A 26,167-nucleotide genomic window follows, 5' to 3' on the forward strand; every position below is an offset into this window, starting at 1 on the left:
GATATACCTTATTATCCGATCTACTGTAGATCTGAATCTCACTTACTATGCAGTTGTTTACTTTGACGTCTTTAACTGGTTAAATTTGTTAAATCTAGGGTGTTCGAGTTTGTATGTACATATTGGGCTATGCGAACACATTTCAGACATTTATTTGTCGAGCTCATGTGTGAGATCCGCGTGTTGGGTGTTATATGCCGCACTTGGCATTATTGCAGCTCTATGACAACAGTGTTCCTGGACCAGAAAACCCGATTTATAGTAATATGTCCGTGTACGATGACGCGGCGTCATCCAATCACCGAGTGTGACCACTCGATGAAATTTAATCGCCGTTTGTTACAATACTGTTGTGGACTTTTTCGAAACCGGGATCATATGGAGCCTTCACTCCAGCTCGGTGTTGGAAACTGTATGTCTTGAAGGGCGGCCGATAAAATATTCTGTCCACAGATTGCATAATAGTTAACTTTCACGAAGTTCATATTCTAAGTGCTTGCATGTGCTAGTTTTCACAAGATATGCATTTTTTACGAAATAACCAAGCCTAAGCGACCGATAAACATGTTGACAAGTACAGAACAGCTGTGAACAGAGAGCACCGTTTCCAAAGCGCTCTCGTTGTCGTGGTAGAATGAATATGAACCTACTGTATAACTTGAGGTAGTCTAACTGTAGATGAGACACCGAAAGCTCTCGGTTGAAAATTGAAATAAGATGTATCTAATCTAGAGTTAGGCTACCTTAGATTTCAAAACACAGTAGGTTTTTCTTCTAGGTCAATTGTTTAAAATAAATATCAACAAAATAACAATTTCCCAGACAGCTTATTTATTCATTAACACAAAGCATGTGGCCAACAATCAGTTACATCGTTCAGCGAAATAATGCAACCCAAGCCCCTCTCTCCCTTTTATCATCAAATTTAAGAAACAGTCATCTGCTAATACACGTGATCTACCCTTTTTTACGGTTTATGTAGACATAAACGCAAAATATTGCTCCGTTAGCCAATCAAATTCAATGGAATCTCTTCCAAATCAATCTCTTTCAAGTTTGCCTTAAACGTTGGTAATATTTGCAAAAAATTGAAAACATTGAGATTACATAACATTGCACACACAAGCATTTTGTGTCTCAAATGACTGAGAAATGAATTATATTCTTTGTATAACACATTACACATATATCCAAATCTCCAACATAAATGTCACATTACATGTCACATAGAGAAGACTTTGTGCCGAAATCGATAAACTGATTGATTTATTTTCTATCAAATTTCTTCTTCTTCCTATTACCAAGTATTATTAGCTTCTAACTTGATTGCAAAAGCAAGTTCGAAAAATTTGATCACTTTGCAAGTCACATACAGAAGAATGTGTGCTGTGATTGATTAATTAATTAAGACTAATTTATCTTACTTTCCTTAAAATTTGGTTATAAGTGCAAATTTGCAGCATTAGAGTACATTACATGAAATCGAGTATTAAGTGCTCTTCTTTATTTTGCGAAATCGGTACACCCAGCTACAGATGTGTGCTGAGGCATCCGCCTTGGCATTCTGGAGCAAAGTCCATGAGTGGACAGAAGCTGACGTCACATGCGACGTACATGTTGTCATGGTGATGGGGCATTTCAAAGACGTCGAAGTAGAAACGGGTCAACTTGTAAACATGTCCAACGATGTGTGTGAAATGGTTGGCTTCACACCTGTATCAACATACAATGGACTATAATTATATGTGACATTCAAAAGAACAGATGAGCGATCATGGAACATACTCATATGTATGTCATTTGGTTTACTTAAACGTTTTTTAAACGTTAAACCGTGTCCACTATCAATATCCGTTAAGATGTTTGATGCATATTTTTACCTGTTTTGTATAATGGGCACTCGAGTAGAGTTTCCACTCGTGATGTCGGTACTGATGTAGCAGTTATTCACCAGCAGTTTGACTTCGGCAGGAACACTGGTCTGTACCTGTACGTAGACACGTGTCCCGAGACCGACCTTGAGTGGATTCCCTTTCATCTCGGTTGTGTAGGTGTCATCTGTATAAAACTTCATGACAGCCTCGTGACCTTGAATCTTGCTTGTTGCCTGAACGGTGACTTCGGTATGGTCAACGGGAAGGAAAGGCTTGACATCAGTTTCGTGTTTTTGAAGGACACATGCCAGGTTGTAGCGCCACAGTGCGCCGCTCACTAGATTTGTCTGTGCGTCCCTCTCATATTCAATCAGATAGTTGCTGAATGTAACTGTTTTGTTGTTGCTTGTCTGAAACACATGATCGCGTGATCAAGCTAAAAAATTCTAAACAATGTGTATCTTGGTACGAACATAATCTATCATACATATCTCTGGGAAGAATTTGGCAGGAGCTTGTTTTAGAGGTTCGATCATACACCTGCTGTTTTCCAAATTTGCAGTTGGGTTTTATCCAAATTCGTAAGTTCTAAAATGAATACATTGTATGTTTATCCTTCAGCTTCATTCAACCAATGATAAAATAAATTAACGTTGGTGGGAGCAAGGGTGGTGAGAGATATGACAACGCTTCACAGTATGTTGAAATTGGATAATCATCTACTGATGAGAGAGAATGTGCATTATCTATATTCTTGCCCCCTAGCTTGGCACTACTTCTATGCTGTGTCAGGCAACCGTAGCCTACCGTTTTATGCAAATTGTGTGAGTGGTCGGTGCTACCGGTGAGGCAGAACATGCTTTCCCTTTTCGGGAACACCTGGTGTCATCACTTATTTTCAGTGATCCATTTATTACATTTTTACCAGCTATTGTGCCATTTAATGTCCAATGAAATGTGTTTTTTTGGTAATTCGAGACTGGGTATTCTCCTATGCCGTTAAATATGTACATGCACACATACAATAATTTCACTATTGCACTGAAGACACGTCCCCCAGGAATGAGATTGACCCTGGACAATACACTCTGTCAAGGCAAAATCACTGGACAGAACGAGGAAACTACAATACCGGCATTACTGGCATGGCGGTTGTGACCGATGAATTGTTTGGTCCAGGCTCGCTAACACTGTATCTGTAATTTCATAACTCAATTTGAATCCTACATTATACATTCCAAGTGACTATATATACACACAAAAAGTTAAGCACACCCTAATATATTTCATCATTGTTTGGTCCCAATATTTGTAACAGTCTTGAAAGATATAATTACGGGAAGAATTATGTTTTCAAGAGATGATGTAATCAGTCATGCGTGACGAAAGCTCACGTGTCATGCATGGTATGCCCGTGCAGCATGCTACCCTCGGGTATCTCTAAAAGCAGTATATCCAAACGTTAAACTTTCTTAAGATCGGTTTTAAACAGTTATTCCATGACATTGTGAGACCATGGCGCGAAGGCGATTTTCAAACGCCGCAACATGGCATACATAACGCAGGAATGTCTTGTAATGCCATTGGTCGGAATTTGGGGTATCATCACACTGTCGTGAGCCGTTTAGTCAAGAAACATGCTCAGACCGGTGATGTACAGGACCTTCCCAGATACAGAAGACCTCCTGTGACGACACATCGCGAAGACCGGGACCTTCTTCGTTTCATACGCCGAGAACCCTTTTTAACAAGTACGCGTCTGAAACAGCTGCGGTTGCCCAAACGTCGTTTCAGCACCAAAACCACCAGGAACCGGCTAAAAGGAGCAGGACTAAGGGCTAGACGAATCATAAAGCGTCCCTTGTTGAGAGATCACCACACAGCTGCTCGTTTAGCATAGTGTATTGCGCGACAAAACTGGAATCTGAGAACCATTGGTCAGACGAAAGTTGCTTTCTGTTCCACGTCACAGATGGAAGAACGAATGTTCCGGAACACGGAATACAACCACAGGAACATTAAACCGACTGTTGCATACAGCGGGGGTTCGGTAATGGTTAGAGGGTGTATCTCTCATGATTGCAGGTTGGATTTGGTCACCATAAGGGGCAACTTAACAGGGGCTCAGTACATCCAGGACGTTTTGAGGCCAGTCGTCGTTCCTCATTTTGACAACCACCCTCTTGCTACTCGACCTCAGTACATGGATGACAATGCCAGGCCTCATCGTTTGCATGCAGTCGTGGATTACATGAGGGACAATGCAATAACGACTCTACCCTGGCCTGCGATGAGCCCAGATTTTAACCCCCTTGGACATGTTTGGGATATTCTGGGGCGGTGCATATAGGCACGAGATCCTCATGCTCAAGATTTACGCCAATTGGAAGCAACATTGCATCAGCAAGATGCAACGTCTGACTGGAGGCATGAGACGTAGGGTGGAATGCGTCATCCGAGCACGTGGTGGTTATACTTAGTAGAGACTTTAAGGAACATTTTCACATGAAACATCAAACGTAACTCGTTTACTTAATCCTGCAGCTCCATACTTTTTTAGGTATCGTCTAAGGCCAAACACAGTACCCATGTTACCATGATGTTTTTATCAGTTAATTTCAATCACAATTCACCAACATCTTCTTTATTTGTTGTCAAATGTTTGTTCTAACTGATGACATTGGTATCGCCCAGCTCCAGTGGTAAGTTATCCAATGCCATGATTTTTGCCGTTTGTCATGGTTCAGAAATAGGGGTGTGCTTAACTTGTTTCTTTGTGTATATTATTAAATGCTATGTATTTGGTGAACTAGCTGTTGAGAAACTGGCGTTTGTGATGCTTCGTATGGATAGTTGGGGACAGGTGAGGTTAAATGTTTCGTAAAAGTCAATTGGAATTATATCTACCAATTGCATAATGTTGACTGGAACTGTTGAGGAACTGATGTTTGTAATGCTCTATTAACAAAGCAAACATAGATAATTTATTAGTATGTGTCACATGGAAACAGTCAACCTTCCTGCAACATTCCTCGATGAAGAAAAAGAGTATCATACTTCGATAACTGTGTTGCAGTCGTTGTAGGAGACATTAAAGACAAGAACATCTCCCTCGAGGACCCCTGGACAGAAAGCGTTTGACATGACGATGTTCTTGTTTACAGAGGTCGGGAATACAGTGGCTAACTCTTGAGTATTCACTTTGACCACCCAGTCGGCTTTAGTGCAAGTTAGGTCAACAGAGTCTTCCAGTGATCCTGAAACACACACATGAACTGTAGCAATAACCATATAATTGCACAAATATTGCGAGGTTCAATTTTTGACAAAATCCTAAGTTGAAAAATCCGATGGAACTGTTCATGTCTACAGCTAGCTATAAAATCACGAACATATCACGTGATGCTGCTTACAAAATATTTTGATATGGAAAGTTTGCGGGGCCCTCTCTAAGTTTTATTAAAATTAGAAATGTGCGAATTAAAAACCCAAAACCAAATGTAAGTTTGTCATTACCTGGATCACAACTTTCGTCGCCACTACTGACATTCCCATTCTTATTCTTTACAATGGACATAGTCCCGATGTACCTCTAACATAAATAACCAAAACTCAGGAACAAAATATTATTTAGCTTATTTGCCAGTACACATATCCCACGTGTTACAAGCCATTGATGTCGGCCATTTTGCATAGTTTACATCAACATTAGAGACAAGTTCTCGTGCGCGTCCATGTGCTTTGACTGTAAAACTTCAAACCTTAGTTTACTACCTTACACATAATGATAGAGCAAACTTAATTACACAGGGGGTCAGCTTTATTGTTTGAGGAATATATCATGTCTACTTACCACCACTGTCACCGCCAACTGGTGTACTGAAATACCCATACATCTCATCAATACCTACACCAGTGACGAGTACGCCAAAAGGACATGCCGATGAATTGCTTTTAAAGGTGGTGGAACCGGAGCTGGGTTGGAAGCTGGCTATGGCAAAAGTCTGTGAATCTGTTGACTGAACTGACCATCTCTCATTGATGTTTATATTTGATGTACAGTTGGAACTTGTAGTGATAGTAACATGACGTGTGTATGACATGGAACTGGTCTGAATGTCTGGTATTAGATAGTTAGTGCTATAGGCATCAGTTGCTGGAACAATCGCCTGAAAGACTTGGTAATTTGTTGAGTTGCCGGCTATTTGTGAGACAAGTATTGGATGAGAGCTTCTGATGTATATAGCGGCTGCTTTAGTGACGTCTTCATCGTAAATCTCTGCTTGATTCAAAATAATAGACTCAATTCTTGTGAATGTGTCAATGGTGATATTGGTACCATTATACCCTGATGTAATTTGAAAGCGGTATTGCTCCATGTCAGGAGCCGGCGGGACAATGAACGACGTCCCCCATGTCTCTATTGGGGGAACTTGACTCATAGCTCCATCACAATGACTATCAAAGCACAAAAGAGGAGAACCAGAGAACACTGCAACTGAATGACTGCTCTCTACAACCGTCCCTCCCAGATCGCAGGTGTCGGAAGTAGTACTTTGTGAAGAAGCAATCTGGAGGACTTCTCCCTGCAGCAGGGCCATACTTAACTGGTTTCCCCTTCCGTAGATGTTCCCCCTGAAGGAGTAGGAGCAGGTGGAGTTGAAATGTACTGTGACGTTTGTGTTGTTATAGATAGCCACCATTGCGAGTAAAGCATTGTTGGGTACTGATGGTACGATGTATTTGGTAGACAGAGACTTCACTGGAAGGACTGGAAATGCATCGGCCACACCCTGGGAAACACGTCGGTGCAGGACACTGAGGCTGACTTCCGTTGTGCAAATAAGCTCCACTGCACGATCCCCCTCCAAGGCGACTCCCATGGTTAACTTTCTGTCTTTCGGTAGATGGAACTGTGTGACACTGTTGTTTCCAGTAAGCTGGATATCATAATCTGTCCCGTTACTCTCTGTCACAGTGCATTGGCCTTCCCACGCATGTGCAATAAAAAGGAAATGTGCAGTCGCGTATTCATCGCCACTTTCATAGGATGGGAATCGTGCAAAGATGAATTGGCTGCCGCTGTACGCTGCTGTACCTAATGTTTGCAAGGGAAAAAGGAAAAGAAAGGAAACCATTGATACGAATACTCATAATGTGTTATTTGACTGCCCCCAAACCCCAAATTAGAATTCATGTTGATATTGTTACAGTTGCAGAGACATTAATTATCCTTCGTCACTTGGTTCCTGGGTCATGTAATTCCATCATGCCGTCGTAATGGCTATAGCTTTTTCCGTGCAGTATTTGGTTCTACAAGACGTCAACAGACCATGAGACAGCTTGATGTAAACTCTATTAATGATAGAGTATCGAAGCTGTATTATTAATCACAGGTGTTATCAGTGATACTGCTACTCGTTTTCTCACCTATTACTGCTCTTGTGACGACGAACATCCACAGTAGCCTGGTGGCAAACATGACTGTCAGCAGTGAAGTGAGACGCTGGGAATGTCACTCTGGGCTGGCGAGAAAGTTTTCTAAATGTTTACGAGATAAGGAATTTCTGTGGGAGCTGAGAAGGGCCATCTCTATATCGCCATGAGGTTTTCACACAATATCACAACAAAGTCATCCAGCATCCAGCGCCACTCATACATGTCCGGCACTGCCCGCACCACTACAAGCTGTGTCCATACAGTCAGCATCCAGCGCCACTCATACATGTCCGGCACTGCCCGCACCACTATAAGCTGTGATTATACAGTCAGCATCCAGCGCCACTCATACATGTCCGGCACTGCCCGCACCACTATAAGCTGTGATTATACAGTCAGCATCCAGCGCCACTCATACATGTCCTGCACTGCCCGCACCACTACAAGCTGTGTCCATACAGTCAGCATCCAGCGCCACTCAAACATGTCCTGCACTGCCTGCACCACTACAAGCTGTGTCCATACAGTCAGCATCCAGCGCCACTCATACATGTCCTGCACTGCCCGCACCACTACAAGCTGTGTCCATACAGTCAGCAACCAGCGCCACTCATACATGTCCTGCACTGCCCGCACCACTACAATCTGTACCCAGACAGCTAACACTGCCAACACCACTACAAGCTGTACCCAGACAGCCAACACTGCCAACACCACGACAAATACATTGCCTTTGTCCACACTTCACCAATTCTCGATATAAGGACTACATCAACAATCTTGTGCCGGCTTTGTTTTCCTGTGGAGTATCTGCCCGGGGAGAAGAAGGTCATTGGTTTGATACTCGGCCGCGTCATACCAATAGGCGTTAAAAGATGGTATTTGTTATTACCTTGCCTTACGCTCGGCATTAAGGAGCTAAATCAAGGATCGGTCGGAAAACTTTACTAAGGCCTTGGATATTGTAACCTTTATAAAACAGCTTCTGAGCAAGAGTCGAATGACGTACTTTGAAAAGTTGATGGAGAGAGCATTCTCGATTGTACCTCAAAAGTTGTGAAATGCAGTCACCAAGGGCTAGAGCTGCAGGAATATTACTGGACATAAAGGAAAAGTTGCCTATTGTAAAGTTGGAGTCATCCTTCTTATAATACGGTTTTGTGGGGAGTGTTTTGTCACTCGGAATCTTTATATATAATAGATGAGGCGTTCTCACTGGTCTCCTTTTATTTCTAGTTCATGTTGCTAAATCAGAGTAAGGAATTGGCTATTTGATGGTTATTAAACGATATCGGATCATTGATATACCTGAAGCTTAAGTTACATTTCTTGGCTTTATAACCTTGTTTTGACTTTGCTATTCCCAACAGGAATTCCGATTCAAATGCATAAAGAAACAGACCAACATGACATTTTTGACAAATTGACCTGATCCTCCGAAGATAGATATGTAACTATATCTATGGTCATCACGTTTTGTTACAAAATCCCAATGGATCATAGAATTAAGTTTTCCTTAATTTTTCCATGTGGGATAGCGGTGTACAAAGTTGAAAAATCAAATGTTTTCACAGAATTGAACCCGGTTCTTTAATTATATTAAAAGATGGTACTTGTTGTTTCGGATTACAACCGTGACTATGTCATGACAGATTCTGCTGTATCAATATCCTGTGTTGTCTGGACGGCGTCCTGTGGATCGGGAAGCTGTTGTGATGAACGAGCATGAATTGTTCATTGCCGTTTCTTGCCGGCAATTGTCGATTGAGTCCGGATCTTGCCGAATGCGAACCGTCTTTGTCGGTTCACTGTCCGGTCACTGTCTGATCTCTGTCGGATCGCATTCGGGAGAATCAGGACGCTGTCGGGACAGATTCGATCGTTTTTTACCATTACCATGAAGAGACAAATCGGATCAGATTCGGATTGAGAACGGGAGAATCGGGACAAATTCGGCTGGAAACGGCTGAATCAGGACGCTTCCTGAACGATATCTGATTGTTTGTGAATTTCCCGCCACAAATCACAGGATCTTGATCAGACATTTGACAAATTTAAATCGGGAATGGACCTTTCAAGGACGGCAGTAAAAATCTTGAATGTGTTACTGAGCATGTCTTTACATATGAGTGCAATAATCGTGAACTCGACGTTAAACCCCTCACCTCACTTCTGTGTCTATAAAGAAAGTACTTCCGTGGTTGTATTGACGATTAATGTTAATCGTTGAGGGATGTGGTGGTACATTTGCAGGACCAAGCAATATATATCTTTATAAAACCAAGGACGGGTCGGCTCGAGTAAGTATACTGTGTGAAAGTTGGATATCGATGTAAACCTGCGGCAATTTGTACTCGAAAACATGTGTCTTCTAAACAGTGACAAAGGGAGAAGCATGATCACAATTGATGCTCCTTCCTTTGACACGATATCAGCATGGATGGCTCGTGACGATACTTCATGGCTGCGCCATAGTCACTTTTTGTCCATTTTCGACAACAGTGAATCCACAGTTACTTTGATAACTGCAGGAATATGCTGACTGGTTGTGCGTTCGGTTCAAATGTCGCCTGTAAGCATGGGAAGTATTATACTACATTCAGACTATGAAGGGTATACTATACATCCTGTGTAGTTAGGCACGGAACTTTTCAGCCTTAACATTTCTTGACGTTTGTTCAATGTCAGATGTATTCGTGTTGGACGCAGTATTGTATGTTTACAGGTGAAAATTACAAGGGGTGTACAGGGGGGAGACCCACTGAACCTTTTCACGGTTATACTGAAGCAATGGAAAAAGCTCAATATGGAGTGCATTCGACGATAAATATTTGAAACCACACAGCAATAACAACATGTATCACGGAGGGAAGGATCATGTATTCATGTGACATAACTTGTAATCAACAGTGCGCAGCAACAAGTTTGACCCTGACAGCTCCTCTATTGTTGCGACAATGTCACCACGAACTCAGTGATGTAGTTTTACTGTTTCAGGCTTAATGCTAACATCTTGACAATAATTACAATGCAATACGTAGTATGACATAAACTTAAGAATATAAGGGGAAAATAATGTGTTTTACCATGAAACAAGATAGAAGAGTACATCAGTTAATGTTAGTGTGTAAAAATTAAATATAGTATCTAAAAATATATACACTGTGATACACAACAAATGCAAGGGAAAATGTCGTTAAAACCTTTGAAACTGCTCTTAAGCATGTTCTTTTTAAAATTGTTGTACCACTTTTGCTGTAAACTACATCCTACTTGGCTGAAACGGCTACATGAGTAGGTAGGCCACCTGGACAATCGATGTAGGAGCGGTGGACCGAGAGTGCTTACTGGTAGAATCTGCTCTATTACATTGAGCTCTCGGGGGAGATATAGAGGGATATAATCTTTACCGGGTAAGTATATTTATTTGTGTCAGGACCTTACAATATCCATAGTGGCATCAACGTCCACAAATGCACGGCCAACGTTTGTTATACGAACTAAAGGTGTGTTGTATTCAATTATCCGAGCATTTTACAAATGTCTGCATGTATCCCTTCGTCACACACACTCTTCTCGTGTGATGCCACCTTTGCTTTAATAACTGTTTTAAATGCGGCATACCTAAAGGTGGCTCAATGATCTTGTTCTGCCGTGTAAAGAGTTATGATAATATGTATAATATGTATTTTTCTTAGTGGTATGCATGCAGTGGTACTAAATGCACACGGGTGGGGGTGGTCCTGAACCCGTGGATAATATAATATGTACTACCATCCATTAGAAAGAAACACAAATTTAGAATCAAATTAGTTTATTTAACAACAGTAAAATGTATAGTATAGTAAAGTGAACGTGACGTGCATCTACCAAGTCAGCGAGACTGACCACCTGATTCAGTAAGTCGCCTCTTACGACAAGCATAGTCGCCTTTTACGGCAAACAGGGGTTGCTGAAGATCTATTCTACTCCGGATCTTTACGGGTCGAACTAAAACTGACAATATCACATTAAACATACCTGTCATATTCTCAAAATGTACACCCAGTTCACACTTATCTGACCTATAACATGTTTTTGTCAAACAATAACCTATCCTCGATTTAGACAGAAAATGACCACACCCTCCCCCCATAACCAGTGAAAGCAAAACCATTTCAATTGAAAAACTGGATCTGCCCCGGATTATTTATAATTTACATACTGATATACAAATAGTCACATTGACATTACCGTAAAATCATTTTAAAGGCAAATACATGTACTTGATACGTTTTTCATTTAACGCCGCACTCAGCAATATTCCAGCTATATGACGGCGGTCTGTAAATAATCGAGCCTGGACCAGACAATCCAGTGATTGATACCATGCGCATCGATCCATGCAATTGGGATCGATGGCATGCATCAACAAAGTCACCTGACCACCCCATCCCGTTGGTCGCCTCTTACGACAAGCAAAGTCGCCTTTTACGGCAAGCATGGGTCGCTCAAGACCTATTCTACGCCTGATCTTCACGGGCACATAACTATTGCATCCTTGATATCATCTTTCCTGTTTTCATATAAAAAAGATACTGTGTATACGGAAGGTTCTCAACTTTCAAGTCTAGTTTATTAAGAACGTCCATAATAATGAGACTGCCAACCCCCTTTTGGTACGAGAGATTCAGTGATCTATTAAGAGGGTATTCAGTACTCAGCGATGTGGTACGCGGGACTGATATAATCACATCCTTTTATCAATGCTTTTGAGATTTGTGTTGAGTGGTATTATGGTTTGAGTTAATGAGACTCAGAGTTAAACTTAGATGGTATTCGGGATTCATGGGAGTTGGGGTTGGCACCCTAAAAATGTAGATAAGTTCATCCTGCATGCTTTGTGAATAAAATAAGAGATTCCTGCAGAATAAGACACGGATTTGAAGTAGATATGACCATGAACGGAATATGTGCATGGTCCTTTGTAATTGTTGTACGATGGTAGGTGAGGTGAGGTGAAATAAGGTTTAACGTCGCGTCCAAGATTATTGCACTTATATAGCGACGTGCATGCATGTGTGTGTGTCTGGCTGATTGTACTAGACAGGACCGAGTTTGTGTGGATCTCTCTCATAAACAGTTGCCTCCACACGCAAGAATCACAAAACGACACTTCCAGTCGGTTTCCATTGTCATCCTCGCTAAATCTTTTCGATTGGAAATTTCAAGGAATGACACTTGGTACTTGGTTTGATGAACTAGTACAGCCCCACGTCCACACAAAACAAAATGTCCACTATGACGTCACAGCTGCCTCCAGCTAGGATTTCAATATGCATACGCGCTCATTGTGGGATCAGGGCAGTTGCTTGTTGCTTTTCAGATAACAATGAAATCACATATGACACCTCTTTGGTGTAAATATATACTTTGTTCGTGTTGTTCATGTCTTTTTTCAATAAATCTTCTATAATCTTGGTTCACACTTTCAAACCGCTGTTTTAGTTTGATGGTAACAGCTGGGAGAGCAGCTCGCTATATAATTAATAACAAATAACTTCTTGTGATAAAATGACGTTCCATACACTGATATATGTTCATATTCGCGTTGATCTTCTTGTAAGTTCCAGCGATGCAGACATTTATGTGGAATCCTAGAACGGACATTGTCAAATAATGACGAAGTTAGCTGTGACATCTACCTCTTATCACTGCGGGAAATATCATGCATTTCAGGGTTTAAATAAAATAAAACTGAACAACTTAGATGTCACTTTTTCATATGGCCGCTTCGACTAGGGTTTGTGGCCATTTTGACTTTTCTGTGTGGACGCTTTGACAATGGTGTCTGTGACCAGTTTAACGTCTGGCCTTTTGACCTTTTGACCGTCCTATAGGCTTTTCACAAAAATGTTTCCCTATCATTATTGCGGTAATCTTTTTGACAAATGATCCGAGTTTAGAATAACACTGAACAACTATTTATTGCAAATTTAAGAACTAGCTTTAGCAGACCAAATATGACATGTCATTAACAATTGGTTGAAGGGCATATAAAGTGCAAAAATGATTGCGAATTTGATGCGACCCGGGAGAATAAAAATCATAGCATTCGTAGAAAGTGTATATATGTCCACTTGAATCTGCTGAGATCGGATTCCATTCTATTTTGGGACGTGGCTTAAAGCTCCCAGGGGAAAGGAGCATCGGTGCGTGACAAATGTTTTCATTCAATAATATGTAGACTACTACTTAAAAGTACCGAGGCAGATGCAGGCAGACAGGGCGCCGACATGATAGTTGAAATTGTGCAGCTTGTCAAACACCGGAACCCGTGTTAACTCCATTATTGGATTTTTTCATTTTGGGAACCATTTCGCCTGTTATTTCTAAACTTCTGTTTTACACTTTTTTCTGTTTTTCAAATTTAAGTTTGGTCAAGTATTTGTGACTGAGTATTCCCTAAAGTACTTAAATCTACAAAGTTGATGAATATGTATTCATCAGTTTAGAATGTCATCACAAGCGTTGCTGTCAGTTTTGATCTTTAAAACGTTCTGCATGGTTTGAAAAACGTATTCCATAAGGAAAATAATGCAAATAAGCTTCTACCTGAGTCTGGCAATTTCAGAGGAGTAAAAGTTTACAGACTCAAAATATGTTTTTTTAGAGATTTTAAAGAGCTTGGTCCAAATAAGATCAATTTATAATGGTTTGGCAAAAGAATGGAACACATATGTTCAATCCCACAGCAACATTTTTAAATATGGCCGTCAGGGCTGCCATCTCGAAAATCGGATTCGAACTTCTTGAACAAATTGGTGTGTCATCATTGGGGGGAATCGGCATACAAATTTCAACTTCATTGGCCCAGTGGTTTCTGCGTTTATGATATTTAGATTATGAGAAAGTGCACTTGGAGAGCATTCAGGAGCATAGTCAAAGTGTAAATGTCAAATAAAGGCCAAACTTGAAAATGTCGTGAAAAACAGACGATATACATGTATGATGATCCCCACTATTAACTACACATACACCGAATTCCATTACATTTTGAAAAACACTTTGTGAGTAATGCTCATAGGATGTTTCAGCTGTCAGTATTGCCAAAGTCCCATGTCTTAAATCAAAGTCAAAATGTAATATGTATGTTGAGCCCCACGACAAGTAAGTCGGACGCCAGTAAAACATGCCTTAACTTCACTAGAATTAAAATAACAAACCACATGTCTGAATTACAAGCTACAGTGAAATAATGTAAAACATTTCTGCGGATTTCCAGTTTACATATGATCATAAAAATTTATATGGTAAAACTGTATACTGGTGTTTATTCGTTACTGATTGCATATCTATCCATTACTAACACCCCTGAAAATCATCGAACAGGTTTTTCATCTATCTTGAAACGCACAATATAGCATAGTTTCAAGTTAAAGAGGAAGCTCAACCTTTATATCACGATCATGCACAAGTACGTAATTAGATATTCTCGGTGTGAATAACGTAACGTGTGGTGTACGTTACCTCATGTGACTTTGCATGTCACGCTCTAAATGTTCGGTTGAAATATAGACGTAAACATCAGTGGTAAGGGTATCCATGTCATCCCCTTACAAAGAAGGAAGGTGATTTTGCAGTTTATTTATTGTGTCGGAGTGCGCCGTGATTAGATACCGAAGCACCCAAAATAACAAGGTCCGCCACACCACAAGCATATATGACTTGTATCACATTGTTTCTTTTGCCAAACGAGGGTCTCACTTATTGCACGTAAGTTCCCGGCAAGAATAATGATAATGATTATGTGTATGGATACTAAATATTGGTCAATGAATCAGCACAGTATAACTGATAAAACTTCAATTTTTATCTTTAGTTTCAACATAATTTATTCAATAATTATTATCTTTCACATGAACATCAATTATGTGAATAAGTAACTATTTCATGTTAATTTTAGTATTCCATGAATAATATATAAATAGATAAGATCATTACATATATACAAAACTCATATGGATATCTTGTGCGTTAAGTGGTTTGTTTCAAAACAAAACAATTCTAAAAAAATTATTATAATATGAATATGATACATTAATTTCTTGTAACAGTCCATGATTTTGTTGTTAAATCGCAAGAACCGGGGTGGCCCTTAAGCTGGTGAGTTAAGCTTATGTTTATAAGAGAATGTTATCTTTTGAAAAAGGAATAGGGACATTCGCAATTCTTGCACTTCTGTACTGTTGGAGAATAAGTGCATGGGAAATATCCTATCGTAGGTATTTTTTCTGGGTTCTCATCAATGAAGTAATAATAAAATATTCTGGCAGGACTTTCCAGGTTTGTTGTGGTATGCTCAGGTGTGTGACAGTGACGCTCATGACGCTCTAAAGGAACATGAACCATTGTGAACTGTGGTCAGCAGGTTTTTGTCTATCAGTCAATGTGATGTACAAGAATCAAAATAAATGCAGATTATCACCAGCCTTTGGTCTAACATACTTGATTATTTTATGGGTTTCTGAACATCCAGTCGGTGTTGGTCCATATCATGTTCCATATGTCTCAGCCTTTTGGGTGGGGTGAAAAGAAATTCACCTGTATATTTGATTACCCTTTTCAGGTGTATTTTATCAAGTCAGTCTCACCCAAAGACTTTGTAACCCTATTTGGTTGGTTTGTTGTTTAACGCCGCACTCAGCAGTATTCCAGCTATATGACGGCGGTCTGTAAATAATCGAGTCTGGACCAGATAATCCAGTTATTGATATCATGAGCATCGATCCACGCAATTGGGATCGATGACATACATCAACCAAGTCAGCGAGCCTAACCACCCGATCCTATTTCTCGCCTTTTACGACAAGCATAGTCACCTTTTACGGCAAGCATGTGTTGCTGAAGACCTGTTCTACCCCGGAATCTTCACGGGTCCATTTGGACTGTAAACAAAGCCATGTAGTGAATGGGTTCATATATTAATCATAATCACATGGAGATGAAATAACCTGGATAATTGAGGATGGTTACTATTGTATGATGTAACAAACAGCAAGATAACTGACCTGAAGCAGAATTGCCAGATCCTGTGGCCTGCAGGACTCCATCAGCAATGGCAGAGGTCCATCAAGCAGACCTTGGTCTTTTTTCAGTTTATCAAACGATTCGGGGAAGAATTCCACCATCAGGTCCAAGACTGCTGATGCAAGGGCAAGAATCCCAGCATGAGATCTGTAGCTGTGTGTCAGTTGGTATATTTGCTTGGGTTCATTCAGCAGCATCAGATTCCCAGCTACCAGTGAATGTTTGGCATGAAAGAAGAGAGATTTGAGATCACAAAACCTGAAGGAGATGCCTCTCATGATGCCCTGAGCTGTGTCCCCTGTCAAGAACATGTCATTAGGATTCTGTGTGATTCGAAGGAGGACACTTAATTCTGACTGTGTGAAATCCTGTGTTTCATCAACATAGAGTTGGTGCACTACCCATGGTAATTCCTCCAGAATTCTCAAGCGTTTGAAAATGTCTAACAAAAAGATCTGCCTCATCGAACAGCAAATGTTGCTTTTTGAAATGGTCATATCTCTTAATCCCTATTTGGTTTATTTTGTGCATATATGTACAGCTGCAAACCCATTTTCCCTTGTATGCAATCACAATATCTCACTTTTAACAGCTGATGTGAATAAAAGTGCTCCTGCCATCATGAAACATGAATTGCCAAAAAAAAAAGAGTTGTATTTGCAAAAAATCACATTTGTCATTCCTTGAATACTCTTTGGTTAAGTGCTGGACATTTTAGAGTTTCAAGTTGTTGTTTTTTTAAATTGATAAGAAGCTAGCTGACAAGTGGGGTAGTATTATAACTATAAAAGCCATCATTTCTGAGGTGTTCATATATTTCTGATTTTGTTTCTACTTTTAGGACAAAATATAAGCCACCTACCAGTATGGTTACGTAAACAAATACTCGTTTTAAAATGTGAAAAGGAATTCTACTGTCCAGAAAGTTTAAACTGGTTTTATTTCACCACGCATAACCTTTAACGTTAAATCAATTTGATAGTTGCAAATGTGGTCGGTTTGATCAGGCTCATAGGGACCCAGCCTTGATTTATTGCAAATGGATATAGCTCGATTATATATAATGCCTGTGGTAGCTCTAATATATAATGCAAAGCGAATTTGATGCGTGTGACAATCTTGTTTGGTTTTAATCAAGTGTTTGTGAATGTCTCTCGCTTTCATAAGATTCCTTAAGTTCTGCCTTCTAGACATAGTTGCAAAAGTGAATAAGGTCTCGCGATTTTTTCATGAATGAAAATTGTTATTCCGGTGTGACAGAGGTCACGAGGTTATCCAATGAAAACAAATAAAACGAGGTCAATTTGAAATTTAAAGATACTAAGTTGAAAATTCCATATATAATCTCAAAATTTCAAGATCATTATCTTGCAATGTCAACTAAGTATGTTTCTTGTGAAATCAACTTTGTTTGTTGAAATTTCAACATAACATCTTGAAATGTCAAGAAAAGAAAACAAAAAAAACAACAAATGTCCCAGATAAGCTTCCGTATGAATGAAACTGCATGCTTATCTAGGAGATACTTGTCAAGACTGAATTCGAAAATTGGTCCCGCAAATGTTTTTTTTATGGTCCTTGATTCATGTTATTTTATTTTTAAGCATTCTGTGTGCAATGGGGACAAGTTTTCTCAGAAACTAGTTAAGTTGCATGAATGAAGGTCTGCATGCTTATCTAAGAGATTCTTGTAAAGACTGAGTTCGAAAATTGGTCTCCTAGATTATTTGTTTATACCAGGGTTTTTTCTTCAAGCAAGGCTAATTTAAAGCATCATCATCCAAAATATTTTCCTCAACCAGGTAAGTTATCAAAATTTCCTTGACATCAACCTTAAGCATACCCGATTTTATGTAAAGTTTGTAATGTTTGGCCAGTTCGACAAGTTCGGTGTTTTTGAGCACAGAGACTTGTTCCATTGAAGATTGGCTAACAAACTCACTTACACTAAATACCATAGTGATTGTTGGCTTCACACAATATTAGACAACGTAATATATAGCCAATAATTTGACATATATTTGTGATATATTAAATTTCTAATCCGGACAAGCCCCCGATTTCTGTTTCGTGTCGATTCCCAAATTGACACAATATGTTAACACAGAAATCTGTACGGAAAACGAACAAACAATTAACATATGGTATACGATCAACAATTGCATTACAAAATCAACTAGGTTTACAAATCAATACAAATAACTGCACAGCAATTATAATGGCAGTACACAATAGAGTAGTCGCACAATATTCAAACGCAGTATGACATGTGAGAACAGTTGTTGTTGGTTGTTGTTTTATGCCGCACCCAGCAATAATCATGCTATATGACGGCGGTCTGTAAACAATCGAGTCTGGACTAGAAAATCCATTGATTGATATCACTAGCATCGATCCAAGCAATTGGGATCGATGACATGTTTCATCCGTGCAGCGAGCCTGACCACCCGGTCCCGTTAGTCGCCTTTTACGGCAAGCATGGGTTGCTGAAGATCTATTCTACCCCGGATATTCACGGGTAGTGAGAGCAGTGAAAATGACTGACAAGAATAATAATCACCTCGCAGTAACAGTGGTCAAACTTCCAGGATTGGCCTAGGTTCGGAATCCGGGGTGATAAGTGATCTTGACAAGAATGCGTGTCTTGTTGTAGTGTGGCATGAGACAGGGGTGCGCCTGCTCCACTTATATGATCTAACCAGCTTCCAGCACTTTCCACACAGTGCCAGACCAGGCTTGTGTCACTTGAACATCGAGAATATTCCACATTTTTCTATAACACTTGACGTCCATCCATGCTATTTCAGAAGTTTCCAGATAATTCTAAATATAATATCTTTCTGACCACTGCTTACACTAAACAGTACTACATTCCTGACAACTAATCGTACAAATATAATGCAAAGAACAACTACTGAATATCAACAGAAACAATGTAATGCAGTTACAATCAGTGTTTAACAATAAAATACATATAACATTACTAAAAAGATGGCTTATCGCCTTTATTATATGGTTGATTTCATAAGGGTACATCATCATTTGCAATCGTTCCATGCTTGAATGTATGGTGTTCTACTTTCTGTACTGATATTAGCATGAATTGCACGCAGCAAGAGTCTGGCTTAAGTCCGTGCATTCACACAATCTGGATCATACCAATCACCTCTTTCGTTATTGTTTTGATTGTTTGAAGACTTCTGTTGGAACTCACATGCACAATTTGTCAACGCACTGTGAAATTGATCGCAGATTGAATGAACATTATTTGTACAGAATAGAACGTATCATTAGGGATATTTTCCCAAGCAGTGTGATAACGATATTGGTTTATTACCTTATTATATCAAATTTCCTATTTCAGGTTACGTTTAGCTTTTTGTATTTCATTTTGACAAGTGTTTATAAGAGAATATTAAATAGGGACTTGAGTTGACTTAACTTCGTCACACACTTGAAAACTACAAAATAGATTAAAAAGATTTTCCGAACATAGGACATCGTCTACTGCACTGTTAACATTATTTGCCACAAAAGTGATTTTGCACCAGTTCCAAAGTCATGATAAAGTCTATAGATACAGATCCTCAACCCAGTGTTTTACAGACTTCCATCAGTTCATGGCCCCGTTTGTCTACCTCTCTGTCTGTCATCGTTCACAATGTTGACCGGGAGTGACCCCTGTTGAACTGTTGACGTCACCCTGCAGCCACTAAGCATATTACATAATTTAGTCACATCATATGCCAATTTTTCGAAAATCTTTTCATCCGAATACTCACTTGACCTTGGTGGTGAGAAGTGAACTACACCTCAAATTAGCTGAGTTCCTAAAACACGCTGGTCAACCTTTAGCCATAAAATATTAAGAGAACTAGATTCTAACATAGAGACAAGTGGTGACATCGTTTCTTTCACCAGGATGAAGACACAACTTGAGTTTTTAATAGCAACGGGATGTTTTCAGTTGATTGTTTATGCTGAATAAATCCAGGAAAGTTAATATTGTCAACATAATTTCCCCATGTTTCAACTAGTCAAAAAATGTCAAAAGTGAGCGATATATTGTGTTAATACGAGGTTTGACAACTGTTTTCTTCAGACCTTCACCAATCCACATACCAAATTTCCAGCATTGTGTCAGGTAACACTTGCCCTGACCCTCTCATAGAGTTATTGTCGTGCAAACGTGGTTAAAGTGATAGTGTTTTTATAACTGTGAGATTGTCACCACTGGGATTGAACTTGTACAATTTGACATCAACGGCCTTTCAATCTCACGAAAATTCCATATTCCCAAGTTGTATCATAAGTTGTTGTTTTTTCTAAATCGAAAAATATGACATGGGTTGTTCATTGATGATTGCATTTTTAACAAACGTTTCCAGTTTGATCATATAGTTTTGTCAATAGTATTTCTATTTGTTGTCAATATAGTACTTCTATTATTTTCTAACACTACATTGGATATTTGTTATAAGATCATTATTTTCTAAATACCTTATTAATCTATTATTGATCAGTGTTTCCATGGTCTTACGTGAACAGCCAGTAAGCGAAAATGGCCTATCATGGGAAGGACCAGAATGATCCCAAGCAGGATATGGTATTGGAATAATAACAGCGAAGATGAAGGGAAATTGCCCGTTGTCCAGATATGATCAAATACATTTAACAGTGTTTCTGAGCATGAATCAGGTAAAGGGTTAAATAACTGATAATGGATATCATCAGAAGCTATATCAGTATCACGGGCTTGCCTTGAGGCGGTATGCAGCACACGAATCGAAAGAGAGTGCATTATAATCCTTACCATTATCAGAATTCAAACCAATTTTCTTTTTTCTGCTTGTTCTTCTTCTTATTCTACATTCTAATATAAATGGATCAGAAAGAATGTTTAGCTAGCATTACTCCTCCTTCAGATTTGGAACTGTTACCCTTATATCCTTTGGTATACACATAATATTTCAGCAACACAGATTTGGCTTTTGTTTTGTTTAGAAGTACGACGAGATTTTGCATTTATTTTTTTAAAGTTATTTCAGTTATGGACATTTCAGATGGTGGCGGAAATATTTTATTTGTGTATAGTGCTTGAAACAAAGACCAGTTAGCTCTGGTAAAATTCATATTGTTGAAGGTGGAATATCAGATGGATTTACTATTGAAAGAATAGCTTGGAAATTTTTCACAACGGGACTGACCATTCGAAGAAGAGAAGGTGCCAGGGCGGTATTCATGTAAGTTTTGGAGTCATCATTAAACACGCATAGGTCGTTATTGGAAATTAAATCCTCGAGCATTTTATTATTAAAAGGACGGGTACACATACACATAATATTTCTACATTTTCTACATTTGCATGTTGGTGCAAGGTGATTTCCAAATTGAAACGAAATGAACAGCCTAAATCAATTAATGATTAACAAATTATTTGGAAACAGGGAATATAAGGCTTACACTCGCAAAAGGTAATACAATGGGTGAAATAAGTGACAGCAGCAATACGTAACAGGCCCTAGGAATAATGTAAGTGCACTCACGAATGTCAGGACCTAGATCACTGTCGAGTGTCTTGAAAGAGGCAGGTGCTCCGTTCTGGAATATTGTTGGAAGGTTTCAGGAATCCGGTGTTTTCAGATAGGTATCCTGTCGCACAAGGCAAGTATATGTCAGTTCGCAAAGGCATCGAATCGTCCTCGTGTCACTTTTACATAAGTTCCACCGAGATATTCCATTAACTGCCCGGCGAACGAGGGCACTTCAAAAGACCGATGTTCAATAGTGACGTCATCTGATTTGTTCTATGACGTTTTCATATTTGTAAAATGGATCAGTGACATTCGTTGTGTGTTGATTGCAGTAAATGTTTCAAAACCGACATTGTTGTATATTTTTATTTGATAACAAATTCTATCCATTTTTGTGCGGTGACGCTTTTTTCAGGGCTTTATCATTTGCAGAATCCCTCGGTCTTTACAACTGCACTCCTTAGTCGGGCAGTTAATTGAAGACCTCGGGCTTCCTTTTAAAAATGGGAGTAGGACCCCATGGACCAAATGGACAGTTGTTGGAAATGGCGTCCACGTGTCAACCGATGCAATCCCGTGTCTTGGTGCACCGTTATTTGGATGTTGCTTGACGGTAGTTACAATCAATTTCATAATATATAAACTTCTTACTGACTCGCATAGCCCCTCGTCTACACTGAAAAAGTTTTATATTATTGAGCTATATTTTATTCCATTGAATGGAGATGTTCTAATTTCGTGAATTTGGTGTTTATGATATTGATAATAGTATGTCTTATTCATATGGAAATAAAGATTGGATTCATTTCCAGAGCATAGTTCAGTAGCTGAAAGTATGCTCTTTGTAATAATGAAATTTAGTGTTCATAGAGACTAGGGTTCTATATCGATGGCTTAGCTCATAAGGTATGATTGTTACATGTAAAACTTTGCATATAAATCATCGCTGAACTGGTATTTTTCTTGGTAAGTTTTATTAATAGAATGCGTCCCGACATACTGTCGTCTGATGGTGGACCATTGACATCGAATCTCTTTCTTTTTGGAAAGCGGGGCGGTCGGGTAGCCTAGTAGTTATAGCGTTAGCTCGTCACGCTGAAGACCAGGGTTCGATTCCCGACATGGGGACAATGTGTGAAGCCCTTTTCTGGTGTCCCACCCCATGTTATTGCTGTAATATTTCTAAAAGCGGCGTAAAACCGTACTCACATTTTGGAAAGCAGTGATATTGTGAACATGAAAAGGATACGAACTGGTTTTTATCTTCATGGAATGTAAATCTGCAGTTAATGTATCACCGCATATATTTCAACAGCTCATGATCAAAGGGCATTGCAAGGAACGTTGTCCCTCAAACATGTCCTAAGATGAAATAGCTTCAGGAGTAGGCAGAGTGCCAAATTGTACCATTTAACAGTTAACTGTTCAACCTTTCTCTTCCGGTTCCACTAACATCTATCAAAGCAGGTTATTGAAATACTGGAGGAGGATAATCACATACTAAATCCACTACGGTGTTACTTGTGTCCATGTCATGTCATGTTTGGGTATGGTGACCAAGCATGTACCAATCGACAGACAGACATCGATGTTTAGAAGCACTGATATGGGGATCACGTTGCATCGACAGGCTCTTTGAACGTTGTTAGATGCTACTCTGCATTGATTGGCTACCAAAGAAGTCGACTGATCCATGTCGCACCACAAAATGTATACCTACGCCAGACATGTTTATCGAGCTAATCACATTTATGTGGTTGTTGTTCAACTATTGTTAACTTTGAGAGGACTTTTTTGAAAGGATTAACTGAGTATTCTTTTCGTGTTCGAATCGCAAAACCGATGTCCAGACCTTTGAAAGAATCTGCTAAAAACATACACAGTCAATTGTTAAGCATAACAGATGTGTACAAGCACATACCAGATGTGTATTTAGAAAAGTTCATACTAAATATCTTAGACATCAAATGGCGTCACTTAGTCGTGCCAGGGTCAGATGGCAATCATTTCATTCAAAGATGTTGTGTCTGTGTCTTGGCTGTGCCTGTGGGTAGGGGATGGGTGAGAGTGGGGTTGGGTAGTAGTATCTGACTACAGCCTGCATCTCTTTAGAATATCTAATATTAAATGATGATATAAAGCTGAAATACGTTTCAAGTGTCGCTTTATCAACTCAACAAGTCGAGTTTGTCTATCGGCACATTAACCGCCCGTGGAAGATGCAAACATAAACTGTCCGTGAATCCCGCTCGTTCAAACACAGACCAGATCCTTTCTTTCTCACTGCCTGAGACGCTGATTACTCTGTTACTCATGAATAGGTATCATAGATCAGAAACTGATACACTTACGATGAATAGGCAACATAGATCAGAAACTGATACACTTACGAGGACTGATATAAAAAAAACAATATTTACCCGGCCACTGATTCTATTTGTAACACATGTACATGATTGTAGACACTGATGGAATACTTTGAGCGAGCTTATGGAACAATGTGTAAACTAGATTTATCAACCCAATGCCTGACAAACGCAATACAGTACTCTATTGAAAAACTGTTCCCAGTGTATGAGATATTAATTATATTGTTCATGAAAGAACAACTCTGAAAGGAAACGCTTAATGTCTTTGCACTAGGGTTGACGGCTTGGATAATCAGAGGTGCCGAAATTACAATGAAAGGTAAGGATCGTAAAGACACGAGAAAGTTGAATGAATTTTTGCATTGAAGAGTAAGTGAGTCAATGAGTGAGGTTTTACTGCAAATCTCCGGCAACATGACAGCGTGGAACACCAGGAATGGGCTTCACAAATTTCACCCATGTGGGAAATTGAACCTTTAGCGTGACGAGCCAACTCTTTAACATCGGGCTGTCCCTCTGCTCCTTGCGTGGAACAAGGTCGATCAATTTAAAATGATATTAGATTTGTATGTGATCGAGTTGTGATATCAACCAAGGTACAATTATGGAGTTATAATACACACTTGGCATAATGCACTCTGGTATGTTCTTTATAAACACGTTCGGATGATAACACGAGCCAGACACAGTTATTATTAATATTTCCTACATGAATAGTTGACTGCGTAGATACTTCCTAGCCTCCACTATCTAACATGGACTATGGCCAGATCATATTTAGAAAGGCCACACTACCGCTTGGTAACACATCACAAATTAAAATGCTCACCTGCAACAGTTAAAATGTGTTTGGAGGAAGTAAATATGAGTGCCCACAAATGATAAATCGCTCACATCGCATCTAATGTTTATGATAATGTCAAGAAAATATCGTTTACAGTCACGTATAGCTGATCATTAACATGTAGGAAGACAGTTGTATTAATTGGAGCAGTTCATTGCTGTGCTCTTAATGTGTCTGCATTTCCCCCTCTCTCTATATACACGCGTGTCTCTACACATACATTTTGTGACTAGAGCTGGGAAGAATGACATTGTTTCCTACTCAAAACATATTTTCTTCTGAGCTAGAAACTGTAAGCGAGGCCACGAGGCCTTAAGTTGATACTACAATGCATAAACTACACCCCTAGGAACAACGCACCCACGTGAAACACGTGCAATTTGATGAGTAAACACTTTTACTTTTAAAAATAGATAATTGTATTTGTAAATCCACATTCTTACTGCACCAAAACACCTTTGCTCTGATACAAAGCCATACACTTGGTTCCAGATTCCCAAATTGAAAAGTCACTTATTAGACTCCGCTATATGGTGAGTGAACAGGAGGTTACGCTATTTCCCAGCGATGCTCAACAGGTTTTCCAACGACATCACGGGGATGGAAACCAGAGATCGGCTACACATCTTACGCCCATGTCAGATTTCATCACGACAAGCCAACGCTTTAGACCACCCAACAACCCATGTCTACAATACAACATTGACAGATCGGATTATACTATATGTGTTTCATTTTAATATTGTCATACAGTGACAGTGGTATAAAGTGTATACTATTTGATAATGAATAAATGCTTCAACTTACACTAATTGTGTCTTTAATTTGACAACTGCAAATAATAATCGCCAAGTACATGTAAGTATCACGTGTCTCTTATACGTGTGTTCTTTGTTATTTAACGCCGCACTCAGCAAAGCTATGCCAGTATTGTCTGGACCAGACAATCCAGTGATTGATATCTCAAGCAACGATCCCAGTAGTCGGGTTTTGAAGACACAGGTATACTTACATGTGAGTAAATACAAGGCCACATCA

At 39.4% G+C, this 26,167-nt stretch overlaps 1 protein-coding gene across 2 annotated transcripts; it reads right to left on the reverse strand.

The window, feature by feature from the left end:
- Positions 1-814: 814 nt before the first annotated feature.
- Positions 815-7,387, reverse strand: LOC139474058 (uncharacterized). 2 transcript variants are annotated; one of them, XM_071256954.1, is made up of 6 exons: positions 7,305-7,387; positions 5,728-6,972; positions 4,932-5,131; positions 4,782-4,832; positions 1,881-2,284; positions 815-1,713 (listed from the first exon to the last, which is right to left on the reverse strand). In XM_071256954.1, exons 1-6 carry the CDS (start codon positions 7,354-7,356, stop codon positions 1,530-1,532), a joined length of 2,136 nt encoding a protein of 711 aa, XP_071113055.1. In that variant the 5' UTR covers positions 7,357-7,387; the 3' UTR covers positions 815-1,529. The 2 variants fall into 2 exon arrangements, with proteins under 2 accessions (XP_071113055.1, XP_071113133.1); XM_071257032.1 differs by lacking the exon at positions 4,782-4,832.
- Between the last annotated feature and the right edge of the window lie 18,780 nt (positions 7,388-26,167).

Source organism: Haliotis cracherodii, unplaced genomic scaffold, assembly GCF_022045235.1.
Source record: "Haliotis cracherodii isolate W230 unplaced genomic scaffold, xgHalCrac1.p SCAF_1, whole genome shotgun sequence".
Taxonomy (NCBI): domain Eukaryota; kingdom Metazoa; phylum Mollusca; class Gastropoda; order Lepetellida; family Haliotidae; genus Haliotis; species Haliotis cracherodii.